General features: G+C 33.1%; 3 protein-coding genes across 6 annotated transcripts; all 3 read right to left on the reverse strand.

Annotated features, from left to right (window-relative positions):
- Positions 1-2,233: 2,233 nt before the first annotated feature.
- On the reverse strand, positions 2,234-4,273 carry LOC133289412 (LOB domain-containing protein 20-like). Its single transcript, XM_061487340.1, has 2 exons — positions 3,902-4,273; positions 2,234-2,584 (listed from the first exon to the last, which is right to left on the reverse strand). Exons 1-2 carry the CDS (start codon positions 4,271-4,273, stop codon positions 2,234-2,236), a joined length of 723 nt encoding a protein of 240 aa, XP_061343324.1.
- Positions 4,274-9,966: 5,693 nt separating this feature from the next.
- Positions 9,967-12,130, reverse strand: LOC133289443 (uncharacterized). Its single transcript, XM_061487378.1, has 4 exons — positions 11,934-12,130; positions 11,747-11,829; positions 11,503-11,641; positions 9,967-10,777 (listed from the first exon to the last, which is right to left on the reverse strand). Exons 1-4 carry the CDS (start codon positions 11,991-11,993, stop codon positions 10,130-10,132), a joined length of 930 nt encoding a protein of 309 aa, XP_061343362.1. The 5' UTR covers positions 11,994-12,130; the 3' UTR covers positions 9,967-10,129.
- Positions 12,131-16,197: 4,067 nt separating this feature from the next.
- On the reverse strand, positions 16,198-22,369 carry LOC133289431 (probable inactive leucine-rich repeat receptor-like protein kinase At3g03770). Of its 4 annotated transcripts, none has more exons than XM_061487359.1 (8): positions 22,246-22,369; positions 20,210-22,113; positions 19,238-19,371; positions 18,903-19,143; positions 18,574-18,776; positions 18,129-18,181; positions 17,771-17,882; positions 16,198-16,672 (listed from the first exon to the last, which is right to left on the reverse strand). In XM_061487359.1, the coding sequence occupies exons 2-8, from the start codon at positions 21,543-21,545 to the stop codon at positions 16,394-16,396; spliced, it is 2,358 nt and encodes a 785-aa protein (XP_061343343.1). In that variant the 5' UTR covers positions 21,546-22,113; positions 22,246-22,369; the 3' UTR covers positions 16,198-16,393. The 4 variants fall into 4 exon arrangements, 3 of the variants coding, with proteins under 3 accessions (XP_061343343.1, XP_061343345.1, XP_061343342.1); XM_061487361.1 differs by having other exon boundaries at positions 20,210-21,655; positions 22,246-22,351; XM_061487358.1 differs by lacking the exon at positions 22,246-22,369 and having other exon boundaries at positions 20,210-22,159.
- Positions 22,370-27,594: the final 5,225 nt, after the last annotated feature.

Here is a 27,594-nt window from a genome sequence, read left to right on the forward strand (position 1 = left end):
CACAAAATTACCCATTAGCACACCATGCTATTTATGCTAACTACCGTTCAACCTCAATAGTTCGGACTCATTGACCAAAAGGGTGTAAATAGTTTTTTAAGAATATTGGAAATTTATTAAAGTAGGGTGGTTTTTCACACGTGGACATGAACAATTGTGCAGCACACCATTTTATGTGGCTATATAGAAAAAACGGTCGTTGCATGACTAACACTTCAAAGATACTAATTCATGTGATATGTGGTTCAAAGATGATTATTTGTTTTGCAGCGGGTGATTCCTTAACGGGCCATGCAAATTTGCAAAATACCAGTAAATTTTGAATATTCGTTTTGTACTGGGGGCTCAGTGCTACATTTGCTATAATTAGAACTTTATAACTCACCTAAATACATTACATCACCCACTTCTTCATATTTATTTTTTAACCGTCAAGTGATTCTAATTTTATTATGAAAGTATGCACTGTATGTTCCCAAAAAAAAAAAAAGAGAGTATGCACTATGAACTATAGGAGTATTGAGAATTCACTCGCAAAAGCTATATCTTTCACAAAAGTTTAACAAAACCGCTTTGGTTACTTGATAAACAAACATAAAATATGTTAAACAATGAATAATTTTTCTCTCTTTTTCGATAAAAACGATGAAATCCAAAGAACGTGATATATAATTGCATTGCCAAAAGGGTGTCCACATAAAATATAGAGTCGAGAGCTTGGAAAGCCTTTTTCTCTTCTTTTTTTTCAATGCATGTGTAATTAGGATGGCAATGATTAATTGAGGAGGATCACCGGTGTCAAACTTTAAATTTTGACACCAAATATCAACTGTTATCATCTATTTAAAAATTAATAACTAATTAATAAGTTTGATTATCAATAAATGATAATCATTGATTAGCGAAAATTAACGATTATGATTTAGTGTCAAATTTTAAAGTTTGACATGGAAGCATCCTCTCTTGATTAATTGAATTACAATAGTGAAAAATGAAAGTAAAGAGATACGGAGAAGGAGAAATGTTTGAAAGTTGATAGTAGCGGAGCAATTATTGCTGAGAATTACAATGCATAATTAATGGTGAATAATACTTTAATATATAATAATGATAGAGCAATAAATGGAGAGAAAGAGAGGGAAGAGAATTGCATGGTTTATCACACATGGTTAGTTATTAGAAGATGTTAGTGTACGTGGCGTTCCCAATAGCTAGCCATGCTGCAGTCATTAACTTTTGTTTTTAGAGTGATGCCATTTTATATTGCATAGATGGGTGTAAGGCTATTTAATTATACTAATTTTTTTAACCCCTTTAGTCATCACAAAGTTCACCCGTTTGGTCATCATAAAGGTTAGTGATTTTTTTTCCTATTTACAATCTATTATGATTATAGAGGTATATACAAACTATTTGAATAGTGTAAATAAAGTGATATTTCCTATGCTTGTGATATATAGCCTTCATTTGGAACACTGCCTTCATAAGACACTTAGAAATATAGCTCTTTTGGGGTTGTCAAAGGGGTTTGTGGTATTTGTTACCTCTGTTTTTTGTTTGTACAACAATGTGCTAGTGTCAGTTCACTACTGGTACTTTATCTCCAATTGAAACTAGACTTATAACTGGACCTTTGAGGTTGCACTTGATGCTTCGTTGGAATGCTTGTTTATGTTCATTAACAACTTCACTTTACGATTTAGATCTTGGACATTGTTAACATGCTAAATACTTTATTGTACCACATGATAAGTATCAGGATGGTGATGAGGTCTTCAAGCTTAGGCTAAAATATTAGTTGTTTACGTCTTGTTTTTGTATTTTGTTTTGACGTGAAACAATGAAGCATTCGACAAGTGCTTTGCCAATAAAACATGCTTCTTGTCTCAGAAATCACTAGTTTTCTCTTGAGAAAAAGCTAGTTTGTTTAATGTTCATGCCTTGTCCTATTTACTCTGTTCATTTTCTAGAATTTAAAAGGTGTTTTGGTGTATATTAAAAAAAAAAAAAATGTTTTTGATTACAAAAAAAAAATAAAAAAAAATGCTTTTGAGCATGTTGCAATTTTGACATTCAATTCGTTTACTTCAAGCATCAATCAACCCTTAACCCTTCACGAAGCATTCTCATATATAACATGTATCGCAGTTACATGCAATAATGTTTATGAACTTGGTTGTGAACTATGGTACTATAAAAGGATCCATCAAATTAAGAAAACAAAAATGGCAACTCAGTGACGGTGAAGTACTATCTCATGGTTGAACACTTGGGGAATCCTACTTTCTTCTTCATCATCTTCCTCATCCTGGGACAGCCTTGAGAGTTGAAGAGGCTCGAAGCTATAAGATGAGGGTGCTGTCTCCATTGCAAGGTCATAACCAGGGTTGAAGCAGTTCATGTTCATAAGGTTGGCAGAAGCAGATGAATTGTTGGAATAAGCTGGCTGCATTGCTAAATTGATGTTTGGTTGTTGTTGCTGCTGCTGCTGCTGATGAGTGCTTTGAAGAGCACTTGCAAATGCAAATCTACTATTCATCAGCTGATTTTGAACCATAGCAAGCTCCCCTTGCAAACATGCCACCTAGAAATAGGTTACAAATTAAATGAGTTCATGATTGATGAATTCAATTATTAGCAAGTGTTTTTTATTTTTATTTTATTTTATTTGGATATATTCTAATTGGTTCATCGCTTTGCGACTAGTCCGATTCAAGTCGAGTACCAGGACTTTAAACCCCTCCCAAAGACGATGCTGGAGAGGATCAAACACGTGCTCTCACTCTCACTCTCACCTGATAAGTTCTCTGACACTAACTAAGCTACCATCAATTATTGTATAACAAGTATTTTTTTTTAGTTAGAGCAATATTGCTATTAGTTTGTCAACCGGTTCATTAGCAATCCGACAAATCTGGTTCAAGTATTATCATATCCATATATAGAGGGTATCTCCACTAACAACCATTTTCTTCATATTTGAACTTGACACCTTGATTAAGAGGAGCAATTATTCTTTATAAAAAATCTCCTTATCACAAAATCTCACAAACACAAATTCACATTTACTTATAAAGAAAATTATTTTAAGAAATGGTACAATCTCCTTATCAAAGAGGGCGAGCCTAAAGTAGTCATAAATGTGTTTTTTTGTGATGAAAGGTTTTGAGTTTATATCCGGAAGTAGTCTTTTTATAAAAAAAGTAAGGGTAAGATTATGTGTAAGGATTGTCCTCATCTCTACCTTCACTAATCGAAGTTTAATGGAGAGTGATTTGATACAAGTTTAATACATGGTATAATTTGTGAGAAAAGAGAAAAGTTGATGCGATACGTGGGTTGTGTTTTTCTACACAACCCACATATCGCAGAATACCTTCTATAAATGGAAAATTTTCTTCCAGAAAAATTTAATATGCTCCAGACCCACCATTTATTCAGTGGTCCCTTTTTTATAAATGGAAAATTTTCTTCCATCTCTACCCCTCTCTTTTTAATTTTCCCCCTCCATCCTTCTTTTTTCCTATTTTTGAAAAGGACCACCATGATCCAGGCCCACAGAATACCTTTTCCGATATGTGAGTTGTGTTTTTCTACACGTATGTATTTAGATTAGCTTTATAATAAAAATATAAGAACTTTTTTCTATAAAAAATAATCAAAATTTCTCCATAAATTAATCATAATCAAACAAGCATCACATGGAAGGTGTAGTTAATTTGTGAAAGTAAGGAGTGTAGCTCCAATTTTTTTTTTTTTTTTTATTAAAAAAAGTACCTTTTCATGACAACTTGTTACAGAAAATTAGATATATTTATACCTTGGTAGATGAAATAGGTACATTAAGGCCATTTTATTAAATTTTTGTTAAAAGAAAAACAAAATGTAATAACAATCAAACCTGTTGCTGCAAAGCAAGAATAGTGGACACACAACCATAAACAGGATCAGACAACCTTGCCTGAGCCTCATAAGATATAGTAACCACCGCTTCTTGGCGGCGGTTCGCCGGAATATGCAACAATAGCTTTGACACATTGCTTGCACCAAACACTTTGTGAACCGCCGCAAACCTTGCTGCACCCTGGTCAGAACCAAAGTAAGGTGCAAAGATGCATCCACTAATGCACTTTCTCCTAAGGAACTTGCAAGCCCCACATGGAGCCGCTGCTGCCTCCGTCGGTGCTGCCATGGCACGCTTTGAAGCCCTGCCTTTACACCTTGTTGTTGTTGTTGCTGAAGTGCCATGATCACCAACTTGTGGCTCAGCCATGTTGGATTAATATTTGTGATAAAATATAGAGCAAAAGTGAATAATGATGATGCATGGTGTGTTGACGCTTATATGAAAATTTGTAGGAGTGCACGTTAGTCTCGTGAGTGGGTTGGCAAGGTGAATATGGTAAGCTTTTTGTTATTTGGGAAAAGAGAGAGAGAGAGAGAGAGAGACGTTATGGTTGGTGAGAAATGTGTGAGTCAGCACATGCAAAGGCAGTGATATTTTATAGGGTATATATATGTTGGGTTTTTCACTTAAAGAAATAAATGCAAATTTCAAAAAAATTCACTTTATTTAGTTCATTGACGAAAAGTTTTATCAGATTAATGCAGGAAGACGTGTTTTAAGTAGCTACATGTTTAGTCGCGTATCTAACACATACGCGTTTCTGACAAGTCTGAACATACCAAGTGCATGTTTTTGACAAGTCTGAACACGTCAGTACCTGGTCTGCGTTTGAACACGTTTGTATCATGTGCGCGTTTTTGACAAGTCTGACTAGCACAATATCAAGATGTGTCATGTTCAGGCACGCATTTCATGGCATAATCGCGTCATAGTCAGAAACGCGCATGTGTCAGATGTGCGACTAAACACATAGCCACTTGAAACACGTCTTAATCTGGTAAAACATTTGGTCAACGAACTAAACAAGTGGATTTATTTGAAATTCACATTTCTTTAGTAAAAAACCTATGCATGTTTCTTATACAGGAGACAAAATTATCTTATATATATATGCGGAGTTTATATTTTCTTTTTTTTTTCTCTTCTCTTCACATGAATTCACAAGGAACCCATATACTTTTTATGTGTGTATAGAAAATAAAATTATCTCTTATAATATGAGAGACATTAAACCCTATTATAAAAGTACAAAAGTAGACATATATATCTTGCGCTGGTGTTGTGTTATCCTTTTCAATGTTTGCTGTTGGTCTTCTTCTATCATCGAATCTTGATGCGACTGGAGATTTGGTGCAAGTTCCTAGCTTGTTATTTCAAGGTTCCTTGCTTCTTGGATTATTCAGTAGAGCAACTCTTGGTTATGCGTATGTCTCCTTCCTTCCATGGTTTTTTATGCAGGTGGGGCTTAACCATACAAGCTTTTAACATGCTTCTTGATGGTGGAAGAGCAGTGCAGGGTATCTTCACCTTTTGGGCTTTAGATGATGAAAACTCTATACATTGCTTTTGGTGGATTACACATTTTCCTGGCATTGAAAAGGCTTGATGTATTGTCATGTTTTTGTAACTTGATTGGGACAATGTTTGACTCGAAGGAATAACATTGTTTGTCCACTTTCAAGTTTAGACTAAAAACTTATATTCCTCTCAGCTTTTATTAGTTACAATTACAGGATAAAGCAACACACATACAATGGTTATTTAGGATATTAGATTCAATCAAGGATAAAACTCTTTCTAATATATCTTCATTTCTTCTTGTCATCGTCTTCACAATCTATGGATGTATGACCAAAAACATCAAAAACATATATATGTTTATCAAACACACAAACAGATACATACATATATATATACATATATATATATATATATATGGGTTAGGATCATTTTACACCAGTGTAAGTTACACCTTTAATCTTGTCCGTTGATTCCACTTATATCTCAAGCTCTAATTTTTTATTAATGTGAGCCATTTGATACAAGTGGATCAATGGTCAAGATTGAGTGTAAGACTTTTAACTCTTAAACCGGTGTAAGAATATCCTGCCCCTATATATATATATATACACACACATATATATATACAAAGTTATATACATATATACAGACGTGTGTGTGTATATATACATATATCCTCCATTTTATCAAAAGAAACCTAAAATAGCCTGATCCCTCCAAGAGCTTGTACTAGCTATTTTATTTTTTCTGCTTTCTCCGTTTTTTTTTTTTTTTTTTTTAAATTTTGGGTGATAGCTAATTAACAAAGAGGAATGTAGATTTTATACCGATATCTAATTATTATTAAAACACTATCAAAATCAGTAACAAAATTGAAGGATGGATTTGCAATAGTAAGTTACTAACACATTTTTTCAAATCCTTATCCGAGTCTGTTGGATTTTAGCTTCCAACCATAACCATTTACTTTTTAACCTGTTAGACCATGTTATTAGACACCTAATATTAATATTTTACCAATGAAGCCTAGCTGTAAGTTAGAATTTTAAGTAGTAGAGAAAAGGAGAATACACAAACAGTACGTGAATCTTTAAGAAGAAAAGATGGAAAAATTTTCTCAATTTGGGCATCCAAGGAGGTAGTTGACCACATGGGTTTGTTGATGTGAGGAGGAAATTTAGTTGCTTAAATTTATTCATCGATCGAGCCTCATTATGGGCAAATTTAAAAGGCATTGAGAAAAAAAAATGATAAATTCATTGGACTATATAATAAATTTTTTTAAAGTGAATGGAATCAACTTTTTTACAATTTTATGGGGAAAAAGAATAAGAAGAAAAACACTGATATACCAAGTAAATTGATCGTTCCATATATAATCATGCAAGTAAATAAACAAAAGATGATACTTCCAGTCCATATATAACAATACTATACCCTTCATTATATAGTTTTTTTTTTAAGGTATAATATAATTTGATATGGAAGGGGAAGAGTTTATCTTAGATTAAATATATGCGATATCTCTGATTCTAGTTCTTGGTAGCCTTAGACCTATTATTCATGACAGCAAGGTAGTCTTTAAACGCTTCAAGTCCAAGTATGAACGACGACAACCTCTGGTTTTTGAGCTTAGACAGAGAATAAGCGTACTTGAGTTTATCGTTGGTAGCAGTGTCTGACATCATGTCGTTGTAGTCAGTATAGCCACAGTAGAAGCCATAACAGAAGGCAAAAATGTGCTTGTTCCTCTCAAGCATGTCACCGATGTATTTCAATGCATCATTCCTCGTGTGGAGTCTTGCAGCAACTTCCGAGCTCACGTATGCTGTTAGGTTCGGTGGTGGTGGGGCCATGTTGTGGTCATGTGGGAATAGCTTCACCATTTCTAACCCTTTCGACAGCAACTCATAGTTGACATCACTGCCGTAACTGTTTAAGAGTGGCTTCACCTTTGACATGAGCGTCAAGTAGTTGTTTGCAGCTTTGAGCTCGGAATCCACAACACCTCCCAACTTAAGGTACGAACTCATCGCTTACAACTGTGCTCTTCGCTTACAACTGTTCTCTTCGCTTCGAGATTCCTAATTTATAGAGCCTTCATCATCAACAGCCTACCCCGTTCCCCTTTGGAATTTGTGAAAATCACTTATTTTTGGCTCATTCTCCAAAGTATAACGTTTGTGCTCTCTTTTTTTGAGTTAAATTAAATTGATTCATATTCTGAATTACTTTAATTTATCATTTTATTACAATTTAATTATTGAAAATAATTTTATTATGTTATAGAAAAATGATTTTCTTATGTTTCTCTCGTATAAAATGAAATAAGTATAACCATTTAATTATATATATAATTAAAAGCAATTCTTATTTCCTAGGCACGAGACTAAATGCATTATAACAAAAGAGCGACATTAATTATCTATGTTACATCGAAATACGATATGACACGACACTCTGATATATTACTTCTAAAAAATAATAGCTTTTGATAACTTAGGACATTTGTTGATATTAAATATTTTAAATCTATGCAGCGTATATTATATTTAGTATTCAATAATTTAAAAAGAAAATGAAGATAAACTTATAATACTCATTAATTTTGCAAAAAAACATAAGATATTTCAAATATTTATATTAAATTCAATAAAATAATAATTACAATCCAACGAATCTAATAGTTGAAACTAAAAACGCAACACAACATTTGAATCTTTTTTTTTAGTCTCTGCAACGCGTGTTAGAGTGTCTAGGAATATCGGAGTATCGAAAAATATCAGACACAACACTTCAATTTTTTTGAAATATCAATACATCACAGGACATAACAATACATTTTATTAATATTATTTTTTAAATTATTCGGTAAAACTTGATATATGTCCGGTAAATAGAGTAAACCCAAATTATTTAATGAATTTTATATAAGATTTTATATAATTAATAACAAAAAAATATTAAATATATAAATTTAGAAAAGTGTGTTATTGAGGTCAAAGAGATATTCTGCGCATGGAAAGACCAACGGTCACAAGTGTGCAAGTGTCCCGAAAAACTCCATATTCATTCCCAATAACCAAACTATTGGCCCAAGGCTTAGGCACGGTTCCTTTTCCAACGTTTGAATGGTTTTGATAATTACAACAACTGGCAAACAATATGCCTTTGTAACTAGAAATTATACAAGGCTCCTGCAGCACTGCTCATGCCTATCCCATTCAAACTTTGACATTTTAACCTATAATAGTAGTGGGATCCATCGCACCCCTTAATTCTAATTTTACGAATGATCAAGCATAATTAAAAATAAATAAAAAATTCATGGTATAACTTGAATGAGAAACTCCACCGCTATTAAAGGCTGAACACAATCCAATATGAGGTTATAACATGTAATATGATCGTGTCTCACGTGTAAATTTTACATGTTTATATTTTTTTTCTCTTTTTATAGATATTTGCAAAAATTTAAAAGATTCTATTTATATAATATATATAAGAAAAGAAATAAATAAAAAATTAAACATTCCGATATATATATCATTGGTCAAACACTGTAATGGATCTTTTATGGGCCCAAAGTGTCTCCAACTTCTTTTTCATATATGAGACTCCAACCTTCTTTCCAAGGAATTTCACTTCAGTGCTATTCTCAATGCCTTGCGCATCCTCTGTTTTGCTATTCCCCCTGGCTAGATCACCCTCAGTTCCAACAATTCATTCAAGAAAATTGGAGTAATGATGAAGCCACAACGGAGAACCTTAGTAAGCTTAACCCTCTACTCAAAGAATGGAATACAAAGACTTTTGGTAACATCTTTTATCATAAGCAGGTATCCAAAAGAATATGGAGAATGGTATGAATCCTCATCTTGAAAAACTGGACAGGAACTTACAGAAGGAACTTGAAATAATTCTAGACCAAGAGGAGCTTCTCTAGTATCAAAAATTCAGAGCTACGTGGATTGTAGATGGAGACCAGAATAATAGGTTTTACCAAACCAAGACTACCACAAGAAGGAGGAGGAATAAAATAGCAGCCATTAAAAACGACAAGGGACTTTGGATCAGAAATGAAGATACAACCCTCAAAGTGCTACCTGCGGAGGTGTACTACGCGATGAGAAAAGGATGTGGATTACTTGCTTAACTTATAAGATTGGTAGCTCTGACCCTCTAACGGCAGGGCCTTCCTTAAAGCGTTGGAAGTGGCCTGGATGATGAAGGCAACTAATTTGGTGATTGAAAGCGACTCTGCTAATGCAATTGCCCCTGATCAACAACATGCAGACCAATAGCATTATGTGTCACTTGGTTCTGAGCATTCGAGGCTGGGATTCTAAAGAGTGGAATGTGCACTTTCAACATACTCATAGAGAGGCAAACAAATGCTCCGATTGGATGGCTGCTTTTGCTTTTAATAGGATTCTAGACTTCGAAATCTTTCCTTCTGTTCCTCAGGACCTTTTCCAATTCTATTGTTTAGTTTTTTTTTTTTTCTTTGTTTTGGGCCCTGCCCCCTATATGTACTAAAAAATAAATATATCAGCGGATATACTTTGTATCTATTACAAAAATGCAGTTAATAGTATGACAAATGCCTTTACATTAGCAACAAACACATTTTTCATTTCAACCAAAAAATAGCAAACGTATTTCTTTCACAAGTTTCATTTATCAACCAATATTTTAGCGTCACAGAGGATTTAGCCTAGGAGATCTTCTAACTGGAGAACTAACGGGGGTTGCTTTACCTTTTTTATTTTTTTTTAGCATTGCGTGACTTGTTTTGGCAATGCTTCTTCCTACCATCCTAGTCCTACTACATGTATTACCTGTATCCTCTGATATCTTTTGCCTAATACGTTGCTCCTCATTGCATTCACTTGACAAATGGCCTATTAAAGATTCTGCAGTTTCTGGATTTCCAGCTTGGCTTTCAACTGCAGCATGTGATACTCCATTTTCACCATTGCACATCATCTCAACCTGTGGCTGAGACCTGTCCTTACATTCACATTCTATAGTCTTCTTCTTGATAACACCGCATTCCATGTTATCAATTGATTCACATTGCTTAGAAACATTCCCGAAAGAATTTCCCAGTTTTTCTGGTGCCAAACAATAATTCAAATCCCCATTATCGGATAGTAAAACATCCTTCTTCTTGGTGAAATCATTATCACGAATGGAAGATAGCAAACAATCATCATCAGCACTCTTCTGTGAACAAGTATTCGAGTCACCAAACCGAGGAACCCCATCTATATATTCATCTCCAAAACCACGAACTGAATACGTTTCCCAATCGTGTGGAAATCCAACCAAGAAGTGAGAACATACCTGTTAAAAGGTATTGAATTTTAAAAAATAAAAATAAACATTGGCAAAAGTAACCTGAGGACATTAGATATTAAGTTAATTAACAGAATTTTTTTATTTTATTTTTTTAATTTCTTCACCGGTTCATCAATCGAGCAAGACCACAAGAATGCCAAAACTTTTTCTATCAAATTTTTAACAGACTTCAACTCAAAATCACAAAAGTTAAGCTGAAATAACCTCATGTCAATTAATTTACATGCTTGAATTCTAATCCTAATGAGTGATCATGTAGGTATGTGTACATATTTAAATCTTTTTTTCTTTTCGGTGGGACTTATACATTTTTGTGTCTATGGCATAACGCAATGAGTTGTATAACATAACACTAACATTTCCCTTAAATCAATCATTTGGCGCAGTGATGAGTATTAAAAGTTTTTGTGAGCTAGTGAAAAGACTATAATTAGAATGAAAGGACGTATCCTTTGATCACCGATAATCTAACTGGTATAATTTATTGGATCACAATTATTAATTAATTATTAATTTTCAATAAATTATAACGTACGATTAACTATTAAAATATGATTACAAGAAATTGTAAACGAAAATAGGTTTATAATTTCTCTTACAATGATGTGGTACTTTCTTGGTTAAGGACACCATAAAAAAACAAAAGTTGAACCATATTTCGTGAGAGAGAATCAATGATGATATGCATTGACGTGAGATATGTAATGTACCTCGGATGGAAAACCATTCTGAGATGTACGAGAGTTGTTAATGAAACCACGGAAAATAATGGTGATGCCATCTTCAGTCTCAAGAACATTGGCCTCGTGTCTCTTTGCAATCACTGTAGAAAAAAACGCCGTATCTCTCCTGCAGTGCAATAATAATCACTGCAATTAGCCAATTAACAAATTAAATTAAATTACAGACACAACCAATTAACAAATTCGAACCAATGCATATACATAATAATACCCGTTGATAGAAGCAACGCCGCCAACAGCTAAACCCTTGCGTTGCAGTTGAGGCTTCACGAGCCACCATTCATCTAAGAAAATCTACAAAAATAAGAATGAGAGAGAGAGAGGGAGAATAGTAACGTATTGTATTATTTAATCGGTTAAGTAAACGAAAGGAGAAAAGAGAAGGAAGGGCGAAATACAGATTCATATTTGACGGGCTTCGTGTTGGAGAGAGGAGTTGAATTGAAAGGAGTTCCCATTCTGATTTCGGACGACACGACGGAAAGAGCTGCGAGTTGAGGGAAATCTATATTCTATAGGGATGCAGGTCAGGTAAACGCATTATCAATTTATCATCGTTGGTTTTGGCCTTATCTACGGCTGTCGAATAAGTGATCCCTGTGACTTTCAAATGTACCGATGCTATGTAACGCCATTATAGAGTTATTTATGTACAGCAAGTTCTTTTTACCATTTTTTTTTTTTTTTTTTTGAAGGAGAGAATTGTTTTCTCCTGTCCTTTTCGACTTTCTTGTAATATTTTTATTTATTTATTTATTTATTTTAAATCTCTCTCTGCACAAAAATATCGTAATCTTTTTTTTTAAAGGGCATTACTGAAATCACTTCATAATATTTATTAGCTCTATTGTTGAGGAGATTTTACATTAAGGTGAAATATTTATATTATTATTTTTTCCTACTACCGCTCAATGTATTCAAAAAAAAAAAAAATTTACTTATATTTATGGGGAAGGATATTGTGACAACCAAGTTGTGTTACCAAGTGACTACCAATCAATCTTACCGTTAGATCGATTATATTGATCCAACTGTTATATTTATTTTTATTTTTGTATGGTCATGATTCCTCATATTTAATATTTTATATTTATTTTCACTTTTGTATGGTTATGATTTCCCATATTCAATGCTTTTACTTTAAATATGGAGAATCATGACCATACAAAGATGGAAATAAATATAACCGTTGGATCAACATAATCGATCTAACGGTGAGATTGATTGGTAGTCACTTGGTAGTAACACAACTTGGTTATCACAATATCCTTTCCCTATATTTATATATATATATATATATATATATATATATATATATATATGGAAAAAATATTTCTACAGCCACTTGGTTGATAAGCTTTTCTCTGCCTAAGTAAAATTACGTTATTTTGGTTTAAAAATTAAAAAAAAAAAAAAAAAACTTTGTTTTCTAAGATTGAATGTCTTCAACAACAGTTCTATTCTCAAACTCGTCTAGCAGAGAGCTTCTACTTCTTTGCCACTTGTGTTCAACAACAGAGAGCTTTCTTTTCTAAGATTGAACGTCATCAACAACAGAACAGCAACTATCGGATTCCCAAACTCGTCGAGCAGAGAGATTCTTCTCCTGTGTTCTCCTTCATCGCCGGTAATCGTTCCCCTCTTCCTTGTTGGGCGTTTATTGCTCCCTCCACCATTTTCTGGTGCGCTCGTGCTCCACCACCAGTAGGTAGAAATTTTTTGATCCCATTCTGTTACAGTTCGTCAGTAGTTGTGTATGATGCAAACGTTCTTTGCTTAAATTAAAAAAATTCTGTTGTGGGGAAAATCAAAGAATTTCTTAATCTAAAACTTGAATTGTCACATGAGAGCAAAAGTTTTTATTTTTTATTTTTTTTGGGGGGTTGATAAAAAAAAAAAAAAGAGTGACTTACCCTTGATGCAAAGGTCAATAGGACAAAAGGCATAGATTTAGCCTTAGGGACGTGCCCTTTCCCTGTAGTGTTATTAATTGAGGGTGGGAGGTTATGGTCTGAACTCTATACCACATGAGCAAAATATATATATATATATATATATATATATATATATATATATATATATTTGGGTACAATTTGGGGAAACATGCTTGTACCATAATTAATAACTCATCCACTTAAAAGCTCAAGTATTATGAGTTTATTACCAAAGAATGGGTTTAACTTGCACGGAAATATTCAACATGAACTTATACTATTTAATATTTATTTATTTAAAATGGAACCAAGTTTATGTGGACCCTGTCTATCTCCTTCCTTGTCCTTTTTTCAAACAAAAAAGAAAAATATTTGTATGCGTAGAAACAACCCTCGGAGCAATGATTAATTGATAAAAACAAATGTTTTATAAGGAAGATCCCATGTTTGTTGTGGATTAAAACAATGTATTGTTTAAGTTACCAATGTTGTATAGAAAATAGGATTCTTTGCACATTAGGTGAGTTGAGGTCAAAGCTGCACATGATAATCTTAAATAGGATCAGGATCACTCTTCGCCCCAAAAATGTATTCACTTTCTATGCAATAAGTTACATGCAAAGTTATTAAACTATAAAAATTTGATGTATATTGTTAAAATTTTATCAAAAAATTAATGATTTTAGAAAAATTATTTTATATATGCAGGTTTTAATCTAAACTTATACAAGGGAACTCATGGAAAAGTGTGAAAATCTCGCCAAAAGTGTTGTGGAAACACAATTTCCAGGATCATCTACTGTTTCGGTTGCACATTTTGATAGTCAGGTAAATGATTAACTATTATTTGAATTCATTGTCCATGACATGCAATATGCCTATGTTGGAGTATAGGACTAACTATTGTTCAAATTTTTTCATATATTCAAGGCGGATCACTCACAAATAACAACTATTGAAGATATTGACATGAGTGAGAGTTTAATATATTATGATGAGGTTGTTGATTTGGAGAAAAACAATCATGATTTTGGAGAATATGATCAGTGTGAAACTATGGAAGACGAAGATGGTGATTGTAGGGAAGATAACGTGCATGGAATTGTGGGAGCTGATGATATTAGCTTCACGGATACCCCTATTTTGGGTAGAGTCTTTAAGACAACAGAAGAAGCTTATGACTTTTATAATGATTATGTAGAAAGTAAAGGATTTGGAATACGTAAGCATTGGTGTAACAGGAATATAAAAACACAACATCCATATAGGTGGAATTATGCATGCTCAAAGCAAGGTGTGAAACGACTTCATGATAAAAGAGTTGATGTTGACAATGTGAAAAGGTGAAGGGAAACAAGGACTGATTGTTCAGCGATGTTACAAATAAAGTTGGTTGACGGATCATGGGTTGTGGAAAAATTCAATGATACACACAACTATCCATTGATTAACACTCCTACAAAGGTGGAGCACGAGTGCATCAGAATATGGTGGAGGGAGCAATGAACAGCTGAACGCCCAACAAGGAAGAGGGGAACGACTACCGGCGATGAAGGAGAGCACAGGTAGCAAACGAGAAGAAGCTCTCTGCTCGACGAGTTTGGGAATCCGATAGTTGTTGTTCTGTTGTTCAAGATGTTCAATCTTAGAAAAGAAAGCTATCTGTTGTTGAACACAGATAGCAAAGGAGAAGAAGCTCTCTGCTAGACGAGTTTGGGAATCATACTGTTGTTGAAGATGTTCAATCCTAGAAAACAAAGTATTTTATTTTTTATTTTTTAAACCAAAACGACGTAGTTTTACTTAGCCAGAGATAAGCTTATCTACAGTGGTTGTAGAAATGTTTTTCCATATATATATATATATATATATATATATATAAACTATCTTTTAGTCATGTGGCTCTATAATTAATCATGAATTCATGATGATATTTAAGATAATTTGGTCTCTTATTAAATTAACAGATATTCAAATATTTGACGTTGGTATCTGGAAGCATATTTAATGAGATATTGATCTTAATTAAGATAATTGTTAAAATCATTTTTTAAAAAGGTATGGTGTTTCTAGCCGTAACATTTTCCTTACTTAAATCGCATAAAATAAACAATAACATAAATTTGGCTAGATTAAACTAATTATTTTCTACTCTGACCTTCCCCTCAAATCTAGTATTGTTGATTAATTTTCCTTGGTTGTTTGACTTGTGCTGCTATGACACTCGCATTCTCAGCCCAAAAACTTAACTGCGTGTTTTTTTTAAATAATAAAAAATAACCTTAACTTACATGAAAGAGTGATCAAAATGTCATTGTTCACTAAATTTTTTACTCAAATGCCACGCGAACAGTATTATTTTCCAATATGTCACGTGGGCAAATTCGTTGGGCACCGTAGCAAACTCAGTTTGTTGAAGTGTCACGTTTCTGGTGGACACCAAGTTCACTACCTGGGGTAGCGCACTTGGTTGCAATGTGTATCACGATTCCCAATATTTAATGAGTGTCACGTTTCTGGTGAAACACATTGCAACCAAGTTCGCTACCCCAGGTAGCGAACTTAGTGTCCACCAAAAACATGACACCTCAACAAATTGAATTCGCTACAATATCCAGCGAACTTTTCCACGTGACATATTGAAAAATAATACTATTCACGTAACATTTGAATAAAAAACTTGGTGAACAGTGACATTTTGATAGCTCACATACTCCAAGCTATGGACAATACAGTTCTTCATTAGAAGCTCAGCAGTTTTTGTAATTTTGTGCAGACGAATTACAACATGAAGAACTTTGAACTTACACTATTCTGATGCTGCAAACTATAAAGCTCACATACTGCAGCCATTAATCTTTTAGGCTTATAGTGAAAAATACAAAAAAAATATATAAATAAAAATGAAAACTTCTGGATTGATACTAAAGGAAGGCAAGTCTTTGAGGTGAGGCTGGTGGTGACCCCTCACTACTGTGAGAATTACTAAATGAATCCCCTCTCCATGCATCTTGTACTTGAGCAGCAAATTGCAAATTCCACAACACATCCTCTATAGAAGGCCTATCTGCTGGCTCTTTAACCAGGCACCTCACGCAAATCTCCATCATTGTCTTCAATGATTGATCCAAGCATGTCTTCCGAACTTCAACATCAACAATTCTCCTCCTAGCCTCATCATCAGCTACTATGCTTGCTTGCAACTGAATCATCATACAATTAACAGCAGGATCATAAAATTGCAAATGACTTTTATTGACATGCTATGGAGAATGAAAACTACCATTATCTTGTAATATGATCATTTAGGCATTTAGTTTGATACCCCATAAGGTGTGGCCGACCCAGAATTTTTTATGATAGGAGATAAAAACACAATATTGAAGTTACAAATATTATTAGGACTAATAGAAGAGGCTAACTATTACAAATATTTTCGAGGGAGGGATTCACTATTAGGATTAATAATATATTATTATTACAAAAGTAATATTTTACACCCATAATAATAAAAAATCAAAGTTTAGGGCGAGACGACCGCCATCTAGTGCCCTTTCCTTCGGTCGGCCTATGCATAAGTATGTCAATGTGTGTCTGAAAACTGCTTATTCCAAAAGCCTTATCCATTCATATTTCTATCTTATCTTTTCCTGCTTCTTGTGTGTGGAAAAGATTTTAGCATTTAGATAAAGTGATTATATTTTCTTATGCAACATGAGATAAGATATCTCATGTTACACTCACAAACTTAGGTGGGTCCCATTGCATAGAAAAAAGAGAAAAAGAATTTGAAGTGGGTCCCACGTCTTTTTGAGTGGGTAGGAGAGACTTATTGTCTCCTATCACACGAGACTAATATTTCCCTCAAATAAATTAAAACCAAAGGTTATGCAATATGCATATGATTTGTTAATCAGAGCCGGTTAATGGAGAGAAAATCTACTAGTTTCTATAATCTACTACTTGTATGATCATAGCTAGCAGAAAATGAGAATATAGTTTCTATTATAATTAGTCAAATTAAATGTGCAACTGGATCTTCGGTGTTTAAGTATAAGAATAAGACCATTATCTGGACATTGGTGGCCTTTCGGGTTGATAACAGATTTAACAGTTTATATGGACTCTTATTTTCTAGTGAATCAGTGATGAGAGAGTTACACTCTGATTTAAGCATCAGATATATCCTAGTTAGGTCATAAGGAAATTCTCTATTAATGATTAATCAATTTGAAAGATTTAAAGAAAACAATGGAAAAGTAGATGGCACATGGGAATTGAATGAGAGTCTCTGTTATTACCAGATCCTTAAAAGCGTCTGCATCATTCGTTGACTTTATTGCCCTTCCTAGAATGAGTTCCAGCAGTATTACTCCAAAGTCGTACATATCAGACTTATCTTCATGTTTTACCCTACAAAACAGATGATTTCATTAAAAAACAAGCTTACATATGTAAGTATATCAATTACTAAGATTGAGTGTAAAACTCTTTATTGTTACACCGATATAAGTTAATCCTGCCAATATGTATATATATAGAGACACACTCCCATTCATATCATATGGTATGTGTAAAATTACAATATGATGAGTCCTATTTTTCATTAATAGAGGTTGTGTGCATGTTATACAACCTGATTAAATTTTTATCGCGCACCTTATATTAATGCTAGAATTTTTTAATCCATTGGAAGAACTTCCATGCCGAACCTGCAAGGATAAGCCAAGGTGATCAGTACCAACTCAAGACTTGTTTTGAAGGAAATTAAAAAAAAAAAGCAAAGTTACGATTTTTACCTCATTAAAAAAAGAGTAAATACCCTTTTCGATCCTCAGCAAATTTTACGCAAATAGAAAGGTTATTCGTGGTCCCTAAGAAATTCAAAGTGAACTCATTTTAGTTCTTTTGAGGGACTAATGTGAGTCTTTTTTGAATTTGTGAGAGATCACAATTTCAATTAAATTGATCCATTTTGAATTTCTTAAAGACCACGAATAGCCTTTTTATTTGTTAGGGACTAAAACGGGTATCATGAAATTTGTTGAGAACAAAAAAAAATATTTACTCTTAAAAAAAAAGTTCATAATTATTTTCTTCGTACCTTTCCCATGTTAGATAACAAAGGCAGGTTATAACTGCTGATTTTTGCAACAAGATTCTGATCCAACAAAACATCTTCTATCTTAAGATCGTTGGAATATACACCAGGGACAATCCCTGTATGCAAAAATTGGATTCCCTTTGCTACTTCAATTGCAGCTCCTATGCGTTGGGTCCAACTCAGTGATTTTCTAGCATGCCCATCTGTCGAAAAATACGTGTAATCAGCAGTTAGAAATTAACTTTTCCTATCCTTTCTATTTCTTGTTGAATAATACCATTTTTACAACCTCCAAACTCAGAAAGGAGTTGGTGTTTTTAATGAATTACCAGAAATCCAGCTCCTGAGTGTTCCATTTGACACGTATTCGAAGACAAGAAATATTCTGCTGACACTTGAATCATCTAAAGAACATTCAAAGCAATGTCCAAGAGCGCTGACTAAATGACGATGCCTAAGTTTTGATATCAGCTCTATGTGATGCATAAAATTTTGTGTGCTATATCTTCTTTTCATTTTTACACATCTAATAAGAACAAACGTGCCATTCTTCAGTTGACCTCTGTACATCTGAGACAAATAAGAACACATTATTTTAAAATGAAACACTCATCATATATTCCTCTATATATATAACAAAATAATTTGAGACAACGTGACATACCTGCCCATAAGAATCTTCACCCACTAAAGAAGCTGTGTCAAAGTTGTTTGTAGCTGCCTGAATATCTTCCAATGAGAAACTTCGATAAGTTGGCAAGCCAACCGCTCCAAACTTCTTTGTTTGAGATATATACCCTTTAAGTATAGGGAAAAGAAATGTTTGTCAATCCATCTTTATTAAGGAAGTATATAGACAAATGTATGAATGACTTATGATTCTTCCATATCATCTTCTTCTCCAAGAAATTATTACCAATCATTTGGTGGGCTTCTTTGATAAAGAAAGAGTATGATAACTTATTCAGCTGCAAGTAAACATCTCGTTTCTTTTTATCAAATTCAAACAAGTGTGAAGTCCTAGTATCTGTAGTTTACATGTAGGCAACGTTTTCTATTCAGCTATATCTGGATCTGTATGAGATTCCTATATCCAACAAATGAATATATTTTAGCAATAAAGAAATTGGTGAATATTTCCTAGGTTCAAATTAGTTTCTCCTCATCATACTTATTTTTTCCGACATATGTTAATAGTAGAATTCCGATATATGAAACCATCATTTATCAATCAAAAGCAACAGTAAGCTATAGAGAGAGGGTGCAAACTTATAATTCCAAGAAGGTAAGAACCAACAAAACTAAAGAATCTAAATAAGATTACCAATTTTCCTCCAAATAACATAGTTTAAGCATGTATAAAGGTAACTCCAATATTTTTCTTGTTTTAGTGATAATGTAAATGCAGTATTTAATTTTTCTTTGGCTACACAAAAATCCTATGCTTAATAGTGATGGTAATGGATACACATTAGACTTGCATAAGTCTTAACAATTTTTTAAGTATTCTGCATGTGGATGGAGAAATGCATAAAAATGTAAAAGGTAGTTAGATCATGCACACACCCATGTGTGCCCGTGTGCATATTGTGTGTGTGTGTGTGTGTGAGAGAGAGAGAGAGAGAGAGAGAGTTACTTGCATCAGAAAGCAACTTAGAGGTATATCCAGAAGCTGCATTCTCTGATATTAATCTTGTTGGAGGATTCTTCATTTTGCTTTTGGCATTTCCTCTTCTAACAATAAAGAAAATCAGCAAAACAAGTGCTACTCCTCCAAGAGCTCCACCTACTATGCCAAGGGAAAGAACTACCTTAGATACTTGTTTGTGCTTCTTTCTGTCAGGTAATATTCCCACAGCTAAGGCTTCGTTGTGGCAAAAGGGAGGAGGGTTCTGATTTTGATTCGCTTTCTCTAGACAATTTCTAGCATACAGGACAATCCTATCACTGGAATTTGACAGTAAACATCTAGGTAAGCTCCCAGTCAAAAGGTTTGAGGATAAATCAACAACATCAAGCTCGGAATTGCAAGACAGATTCTCAAAAAGCATCCCAGTTAATTTGTTCCCAGAAATGTTCATATAAGAAATAGAAGGAAGTGATAACAATGCTGGCTGAAATGGCCCCACAAATGTATTTGATGAGATATCCAATCTCTCAAGCTGATAATATGAGCTCAATTCAGCAGGAATACCAGACCTGAACCTATTATTTCTTAGCACAAGAGCAACCAACTTTTTACCAAGCCGCGGAAACTGAGGTCCAAAAGCATTATCATCCAATTCCAGCACTTGAAGATTTGTCAAACGGCTCAAATCAGGTACTACCCCATAAAAGTGATTATGGGAAAGTGAAAGAATTCTCAAATTCTCCAAGTTACCGAGCGAATTTGGTAGAGAACCATTCAACAAATTGTTTTTCAAACTCAACACAGTTAAGGCTGGAAGTGTATCAAGCCAATCAGGAAGCTTGCCAGCAAACATGTTGTTGTCAAGAATGAGTGTTTGGAGATTTGACAGTGATGAAAGTTCTGGAGGAATGGAACCATATAGAGAATTCGAACTCACATTAACTATTTCCAGTGATGACAGACGACCAATCTTACTAGGCAAAGGACCCCATATACCAAGAGAAACGAGTGTGAGTACTTTCAAACTGGGAAGCCTTACCAGTGTTGTGACTAAGGAATCTATTGAGAAATTTCCAGGGAGAAGTGGAGCTCTTCTTTCACCTATTATGTGCAGTTGAGTTATGGTGTCTTCATAGCATTCTACAGTGAGAGAAGAGTTTGAATCTGTGCTGCAAAAGTCTGTGCTGTTATTCCAATTTCTTAATGCTGCAGGAAAGTTCAATAACTGCTGAATTCTCAGAAGGGTCTGAGATTGGGAAGATTGAAGTTGCTCCGAACGATAGATAGAAAGTAAAATAGTAACCAACACCAGAAACACTAAGGGATGGCATCTATTTGCCATTAGCACTAAGGCATGCAATGAACAAGAGAGTTTTGGTTAGATTCTCAAAAAGTTCTTGAATATTATTAAGGTTCTCTCAAAACTGAAGCTTGGGAGCACAAGCAGAAGCCCTGCAATTACATAAAGGCATGTTAATTTAAACAGACATAAAAATAGTGCAAGAATATACTGCATTAAAATAATCAAACATTATTATCCATAGAGTGAATTAACTCAAAATTTGGAGCCAAATTCTTCAAGGTTGAAGATGCCTCAGAGAAATTAAATATTTCACAGAAAATAAAAAATAAGGTATATTTAGTCATAACTCAACTTCATGAAAACTAAGAAGCTTCCCCGACAGATTGAATAAACAAATCAGTGAGTGCTATGAGTAGAGCAGTGTTTATCTTTCTGCTTCCACCAGAACCAAACAAATCTAATGACTTTAGTTGCAGATATTAATCAGTTGCTCCCAAAAACCACCAAAAACTCCCAAAGAGTCCTCCACAAATCACACAAATCCAAGCCAGATTGTAAAAACTGAAAGTCTTTTCATTACATATAGTTCTTGCGCCAATTTCAAAATCTGAAGAACAAACATTTAAACCAAAAACTTTAAAAAGAAAAAACAAATAAAAAAGGAAAGGGGGGGAGGGAGAGAGAGAGAAAAGAACAAAATTCAAATACAAAAAAAAATGGGAAGAAAACAAAAACTTACATGCTTTGAGAACTTGCAAAGTTCACCCAAATGAACAAAATCCAAAAAAATTTCAACCATACATTCAGAAACTCGTCAATAGTAAGTCTCCAAATCCTAGTGAAGCATAGAAACGATTTTCCAAGGTGTCAGCTTTTCTCTTCCCACTCCAAGACAAGGTGGTGATAATGGTTGAAAATGAAATGACCAAAACTCAAACACTTGGCTCTATCACAAACTGACATTTCATCATTCTCAGTCATAAATGAATCCACAAATATTTTTTCCTCCATTTTTGTTTTGTTTCCAAGAAAATGTTTTTACTTCTTTGTCTAGAAGGCCTAAAGGGAACCCATAATTTCACAAGCAAAAGCAAAAAAGAAAGATTCTTGCAGAGAAGGGGGACCCTTTATTCTTCACTATGATATGATTCTAAACCTCAGCATGTGATTTGGTTGAAGGATCAAGTTTTGTACTTTTCTTATAATTATTATTTGTGAGTGTAAAATTTGCTTAAGGGTAGCTTTGGCTGAGAGTTTAGTAACGTAAGCTTTCACTTTCAGGATCTGATAAGCCTTTGCTTTCTCTCACTTCAACTTTTTAGCATGGTCCCTCATATCAGTTGTTGCTTTTGGCGCTTCTCTCTCTCTCTCTCTCTCTCTCTCTCTCTCTCTCTCTCTGTACTGTGTACATACCAACTATGGTTGCTCTTTCATTTCTGTGTCAATGGTAGGATCAATGAACCATTGAAGGAATAGTTCTCGTAAGTTGTAACAATGTTGCTTCGTTTGTGCTCTGTCTCATCAGAAAAGTTGAGAAATCTACATCAGAGAACAAAGCAAGCTCTAGAAGGAAAAGGAACCAGACACAAATGATTTTATATTAGATATTCTAAATCAAATGCTACCTAAAATATGTGATGGTTATGTTATTCTCTCATAGTTTTTAGAGTTAAGAATATTTTATACAAAATATGATAGCTTTTTTTGGTACTAAGAAAAAGGATAGCTTTGGTTGTACCTACTGAAAAATTTCATTTTATATGTTTGCAAGATAAAAAGGCAGAGTTAATTATAATTAAAAAGGATTAGAATTTCCTACATTATAAGAGATAAAATCATTTTATATATATATATATAAAAATGGCTTTATTAATCTTATGCAATAGGAGAGAACTCTCTCCTGCAATAGAGATAATTATGCGTGGGACCCACCAACTATAGAAAAAAATAAAAATAAAAAAGTAACACAGAAATCCATGTATGTGTAGGAGAAAAAAATTCTCTCCTACAACATAAGAGTGTATTTTCTCATATAAAAATGTCAATTTTCTTATAGGGTTACCTGAGAAGAGAGAGGGAAAAAAAACTAGTTTTCTACAGTTTTATGTTTTATAACATTAGAAACTTTAAACCCATTAAAAAAAATAAAGACTTTATTTTTCTAAAAACACGTTTAAATAATAAGTTATGGTTTTATAAGAATTTATTCTCTCTTTTTTCCCCTCATTCAAAGATATAAATTTGTTTTCCAAAAAAAAAAAAATATAAGTTGGTGAGCAAAATAAAAGTATTTTAAATTTGGTTTCCAAAAATAAGAATATTTTAAAGAAACAATAATATTTATAAAAAAATGAAAATAAAATTTTGGAAATTTCGACAATTTAGGGGTCCCTCAAGGCCTACATGTTTCTGCCTAATTAAGTGCCGATAGACTTCCTTGACACTTTTTTTCTTGGTGAAATCATGAAATATAAAATTCTTTTAATTTTAAATTCGTCTACTTTCCAATGAGATTATTAATATGAAAAACGGGAGAATTTGTTTCACTCATAAATTCAGCCCATTTTAACGAATAACTTTTAGTATATCAGATGTATTGAATTTAATGTATTTGTTTATTTATTTTGTGATATATGAATAAAAAATATTATATCATTTAATTTTTTTAAATAATATAATATTTTTTATCCACATATCACAAAATAATTGGATAAATCTACTAAATCTTTGATACATATAATGCACTAAACATGTATTCCACTTTAACATTTTAGATAATCTTACGTATTTTTATTTTGGTGCCCTTCACTCAATCATCCGATGCTACAAATAGCAGCATTTATTATATGTACCAGTCAGATCGTATCAATGTAGCGGCATTGATGATGTAGTCAGATCGTTGCATAATGTCATGCCAACTCATTCTATAATTAATTCGGTAAATATATATATATATATATATATATATATATATATATATATATATATATATATGCGCCGTATCTTCTTACTTCGGTACAAGAATAATAAATTATACATTTAATTTTAACGGTTGATTTTCATATATTTAATCATTATAATTTATTAATAATTAATTAATAAAAATAATTTAATTGATTGCAATTATTTGATGGACAAAAATCAATGACTAAGATTGAATGTAAAATTAATTACTCTTATACTAATGTAAGAAGATCCTATTTATATATATATATATATATATATATATATATATATATATGTGTGTGTGTCTCTCTCTAATAAGTTACTTTACTTTTTTTTTTGCTTACCTTACATATCCATCTTCATTACCACTAGATTAGAATCTCAAGAGGAGAGAGAAAGAGTGAGATTTTGATCTAATGATATTGAAGAATAGAAAATAAAATAGACAATTAAAAATAGTAAGTAGAATATCTTATATATATATATATATATATATATATATATATAGGTAAACATTTCTAATGTCACTTTATATAAAGTTATCTACAGCTACCCTTTATAACTATGTATTCCAAGAAGTACATAGTTATAAAATTAAAGTTAATTTTTTTTTCTCTCTTCAGTCACTTTTCAGAACTTTAATGTTATAATTATGTACTTCCTGGAGTACATAATTATAAAAGGATAGTTATAGATAATCTTATCTAAAGTGACTATAGAAATATTTTTTTCATATATATATATGGAGCGAGAGAGAGAGAGAAATATTTCTCAAACATCTTGAGATATATTTATTTCTATCTATCCAAAAACTACATCGTTTTGTTTATGTATTTTTTTATATTAATTGATTCACCTTCGAATGGTTATGATTTTTCTCTCTCTTTTTTTATCACCATTGATCTATCTTTGTACGTTTATGATTTAGTAGCCAGAGATAAAATTATCTCAAGCAACTTGAGAAACGATAAGCTCATATATATATATATATATATATATATATAGGAAGAGTTATATTTATAAACTTTTTGTTTACAAGCTACACTATATACTCCTAGGAGTAGACTCAGTTAGAAATGTACTCCCCGGGAGTATATAGTGTAATTTGTAAAGTTTATAAAGCAAAAATTTATAAATATAATCTATCCCTATATATATAACTCTTTCGAGAGAATTTGTAAAAAGGTTTAAAGTTTATAAAGTTATTTTAAATAACTTTATCTAATGTTCACCAAAATACACATATAAAAGTGTGTGAAGTCCATGTTTTCTTTTTCTCTCTGTTCTCTCTCATGGGTCCACATGGACCCCACACACTTTTTTTTTTGTGTATTTTGATGAATATTATATAAAGTTATCTAAAGTAACTTTATAAACTTTAAACTCAAAAAACAATTATTTTTAAAAAAAATTAATACCAAACATACTCTTAATGCCCTCTATTATTTTTCTTGTATAAGAGTTGTGTTCCGAGCTAGCTTTCACAGCCCAATACATATTGGCTACAAAGATTCATTAAGGGATCACACTTTGGCCGAATATTATAAAAATCGGATCGACCCGGCCAGGCCGACCCAAAAACCAATGAACCGGTCATATAACCCGTCTGTTTTTTATATTGGACCGACCATGTAATAGAACCGATGGGACCCAGCCGATTTTTGTAAAAACCGATGACCAGTCGATTCAATCGGTGACCCGATCCGATTCATAAAAAAAAATAGTTTGTTCTCATCAATTGATGCATTTTTTTTCACTCTCCCACACAAATGATTTGTTTTCTTTTGAAATATTTGAGTGATCTGTTGCTTATTGAGTTACATAGGTTATGTACCTACAATACTAATTATTATATTGGTTATGTATATGCCGTGGATTTTGATTTAATTTATAATTAGAGATGTCGTCTACTAAACCTGAAGTACCAGTATCACAAGTATTATATGTTTGATTGATCTTTTGTTCAACAATAATATGTAATTTATTGTTTTTCATATTAAAATATTTGGAATTGATATCATTTTTTATAGGTATTTGAGTACATTTATAATTTTTTTAATATAAATTATAGATTTACATATACTTACCGGGTCATGCAATTGATTCAGTGATTCACTACAGGCCGGATTTAATAACATTGCTTATGCCTCTCCATAGTGAGCACATAGGCCTCACCTCTTAGAGGATCTCTTACTCTCATGCATAGTTCACCCATGGTACATGATAATAGAGCAATTCCTCACATATAATAGTGAGGAGTGAGCAAAAACGAGTAAGCTCCTTTTCTCTCTCATGGCATTAGAGGGGGCGTTTGGTTGAGGAGAAATTTTATGAATAATAGGGAAATGTTATTGATAGGGAAATGGGAAGGAAATGAGTTTGATAGGAAAATGTAAAAAACGTTATTTGGTAGGAAAAAATTTTACTGGGAAAATTAAGTAACTTTTATGAAATCTATGTTTGGTTGTAGGTAAAATATAGATGGGAAAAAAAAGTAAACTTTACAAAAATAACCCTGTTTTAAACGTTGAGAAAGATAAATGAATGGTTCAAGTATTGAACCACCTCCTCTTCCCACAGTCCCTCCTCTGCCATGGAACATTGTAAGCTTAATACCGAACTCCTTCGCAACCTTTATGAGCTCTTCTTCAGCCTTGTACAATGCCCAAGAAGCAGAGAGCCGGCCAACATCTTTTCCTGAGTCTGCGTATCCTATCTTAACTTCTTGTTTTCCATTGATACGGTTTCTGTACCAATCTATAGAGAATAGACGGGCTACCGCAACAGGAGCAGCTTCAAGATCAGCGAGCTTTTCAAACAATGGGACAACCCTTATTTAATGGCTGCTTGACATGACATTCACGTTGTAACAGTTCTACAGCAAGCACATCAGATGGAGGGCACACTCGTCATTATAAATGAAACCTATATCACCATTTACCTAGCTAAAGTCGAATACCATATATCAACAAGGATTTTTTAGCCGGCTCTCTGCCTCAGATGGACGTCTTTATTGGTTTGGTGGCTATCTCATTTAGGTGGCAAAATTTTCAGAAACTTAAAACCAAACCAAGGCAAACAATTAACCCACTTCTCACTTACCCATCTATCTCAACATTTCCCTCCAACCAAACACCCCCTA

Source organism: Gastrolobium bilobum, unplaced genomic scaffold (assembly GCF_033153095.1).
Source record: "Gastrolobium bilobum isolate Gb01-03AN ecotype WA unplaced genomic scaffold, APGP_CSIRO_Gbil_v1 utg3711, whole genome shotgun sequence".
In the NCBI taxonomy this organism is placed as follows: Eukaryota; Viridiplantae; Streptophyta; class Magnoliopsida; order Fabales; family Fabaceae; genus Gastrolobium; species Gastrolobium bilobum.

Bases quoted from the DNA above. Each gene is read 5' to 3' on its own strand.
- LOC133289412 (XM_061487340.1), bottom strand. From the start codon at position 4,273: ATGGCTGAGCCACAAGTTGGTGATCATGGCACTTCAGCAACAACAACA. The intron at 2,585-3,901 runs GTTTGATTGTTA...ACCTATTTCTAG, and splicing joins TTCTTGCTTTGCAGCAACAG to GTGGCATGTTTGCAAGGGGA.
- LOC133289443 (XM_061487378.1), bottom strand. From the start codon at position 11,993: ATGGGAACTCCTTTCAATTCAACTCCTCTCTCCAACACGAAGCCCGTC. The intron at 11,830-11,933 runs GTATTTCGCCCT...TTATTTTTGTAG, and splicing joins AGCCCGTCAAATATGAATCT to ATTTTCTTAGATGAATGGTG. The intron at 10,778-11,502 runs GTACATTACATA...ACCTTTTAACAG, and splicing joins AGAATGGTTTTCCATCCGAG to GTATGTTCTCACTTCTTGGT.
- LOC133289431 (XM_061487359.1), bottom strand. From the start codon at position 21,545: ATGGCAAATAGATGCCATCCCTTAGTGTTTCTGGTGTTGGTTACTATT. The intron at 19,372-20,209 runs GTAACTCTCTCT...CTATACTTAAAG, and splicing joins TAAGTTGCTTTCTGATGCAA to GGTATATATCTCAAACAAAG. The intron at 19,144-19,237 runs GTATGTCACGTT...TATTTGTCTCAG, and splicing joins GTGAAGATTCTTATGGGCAG to ATGTACAGAGGTCAACTGAA.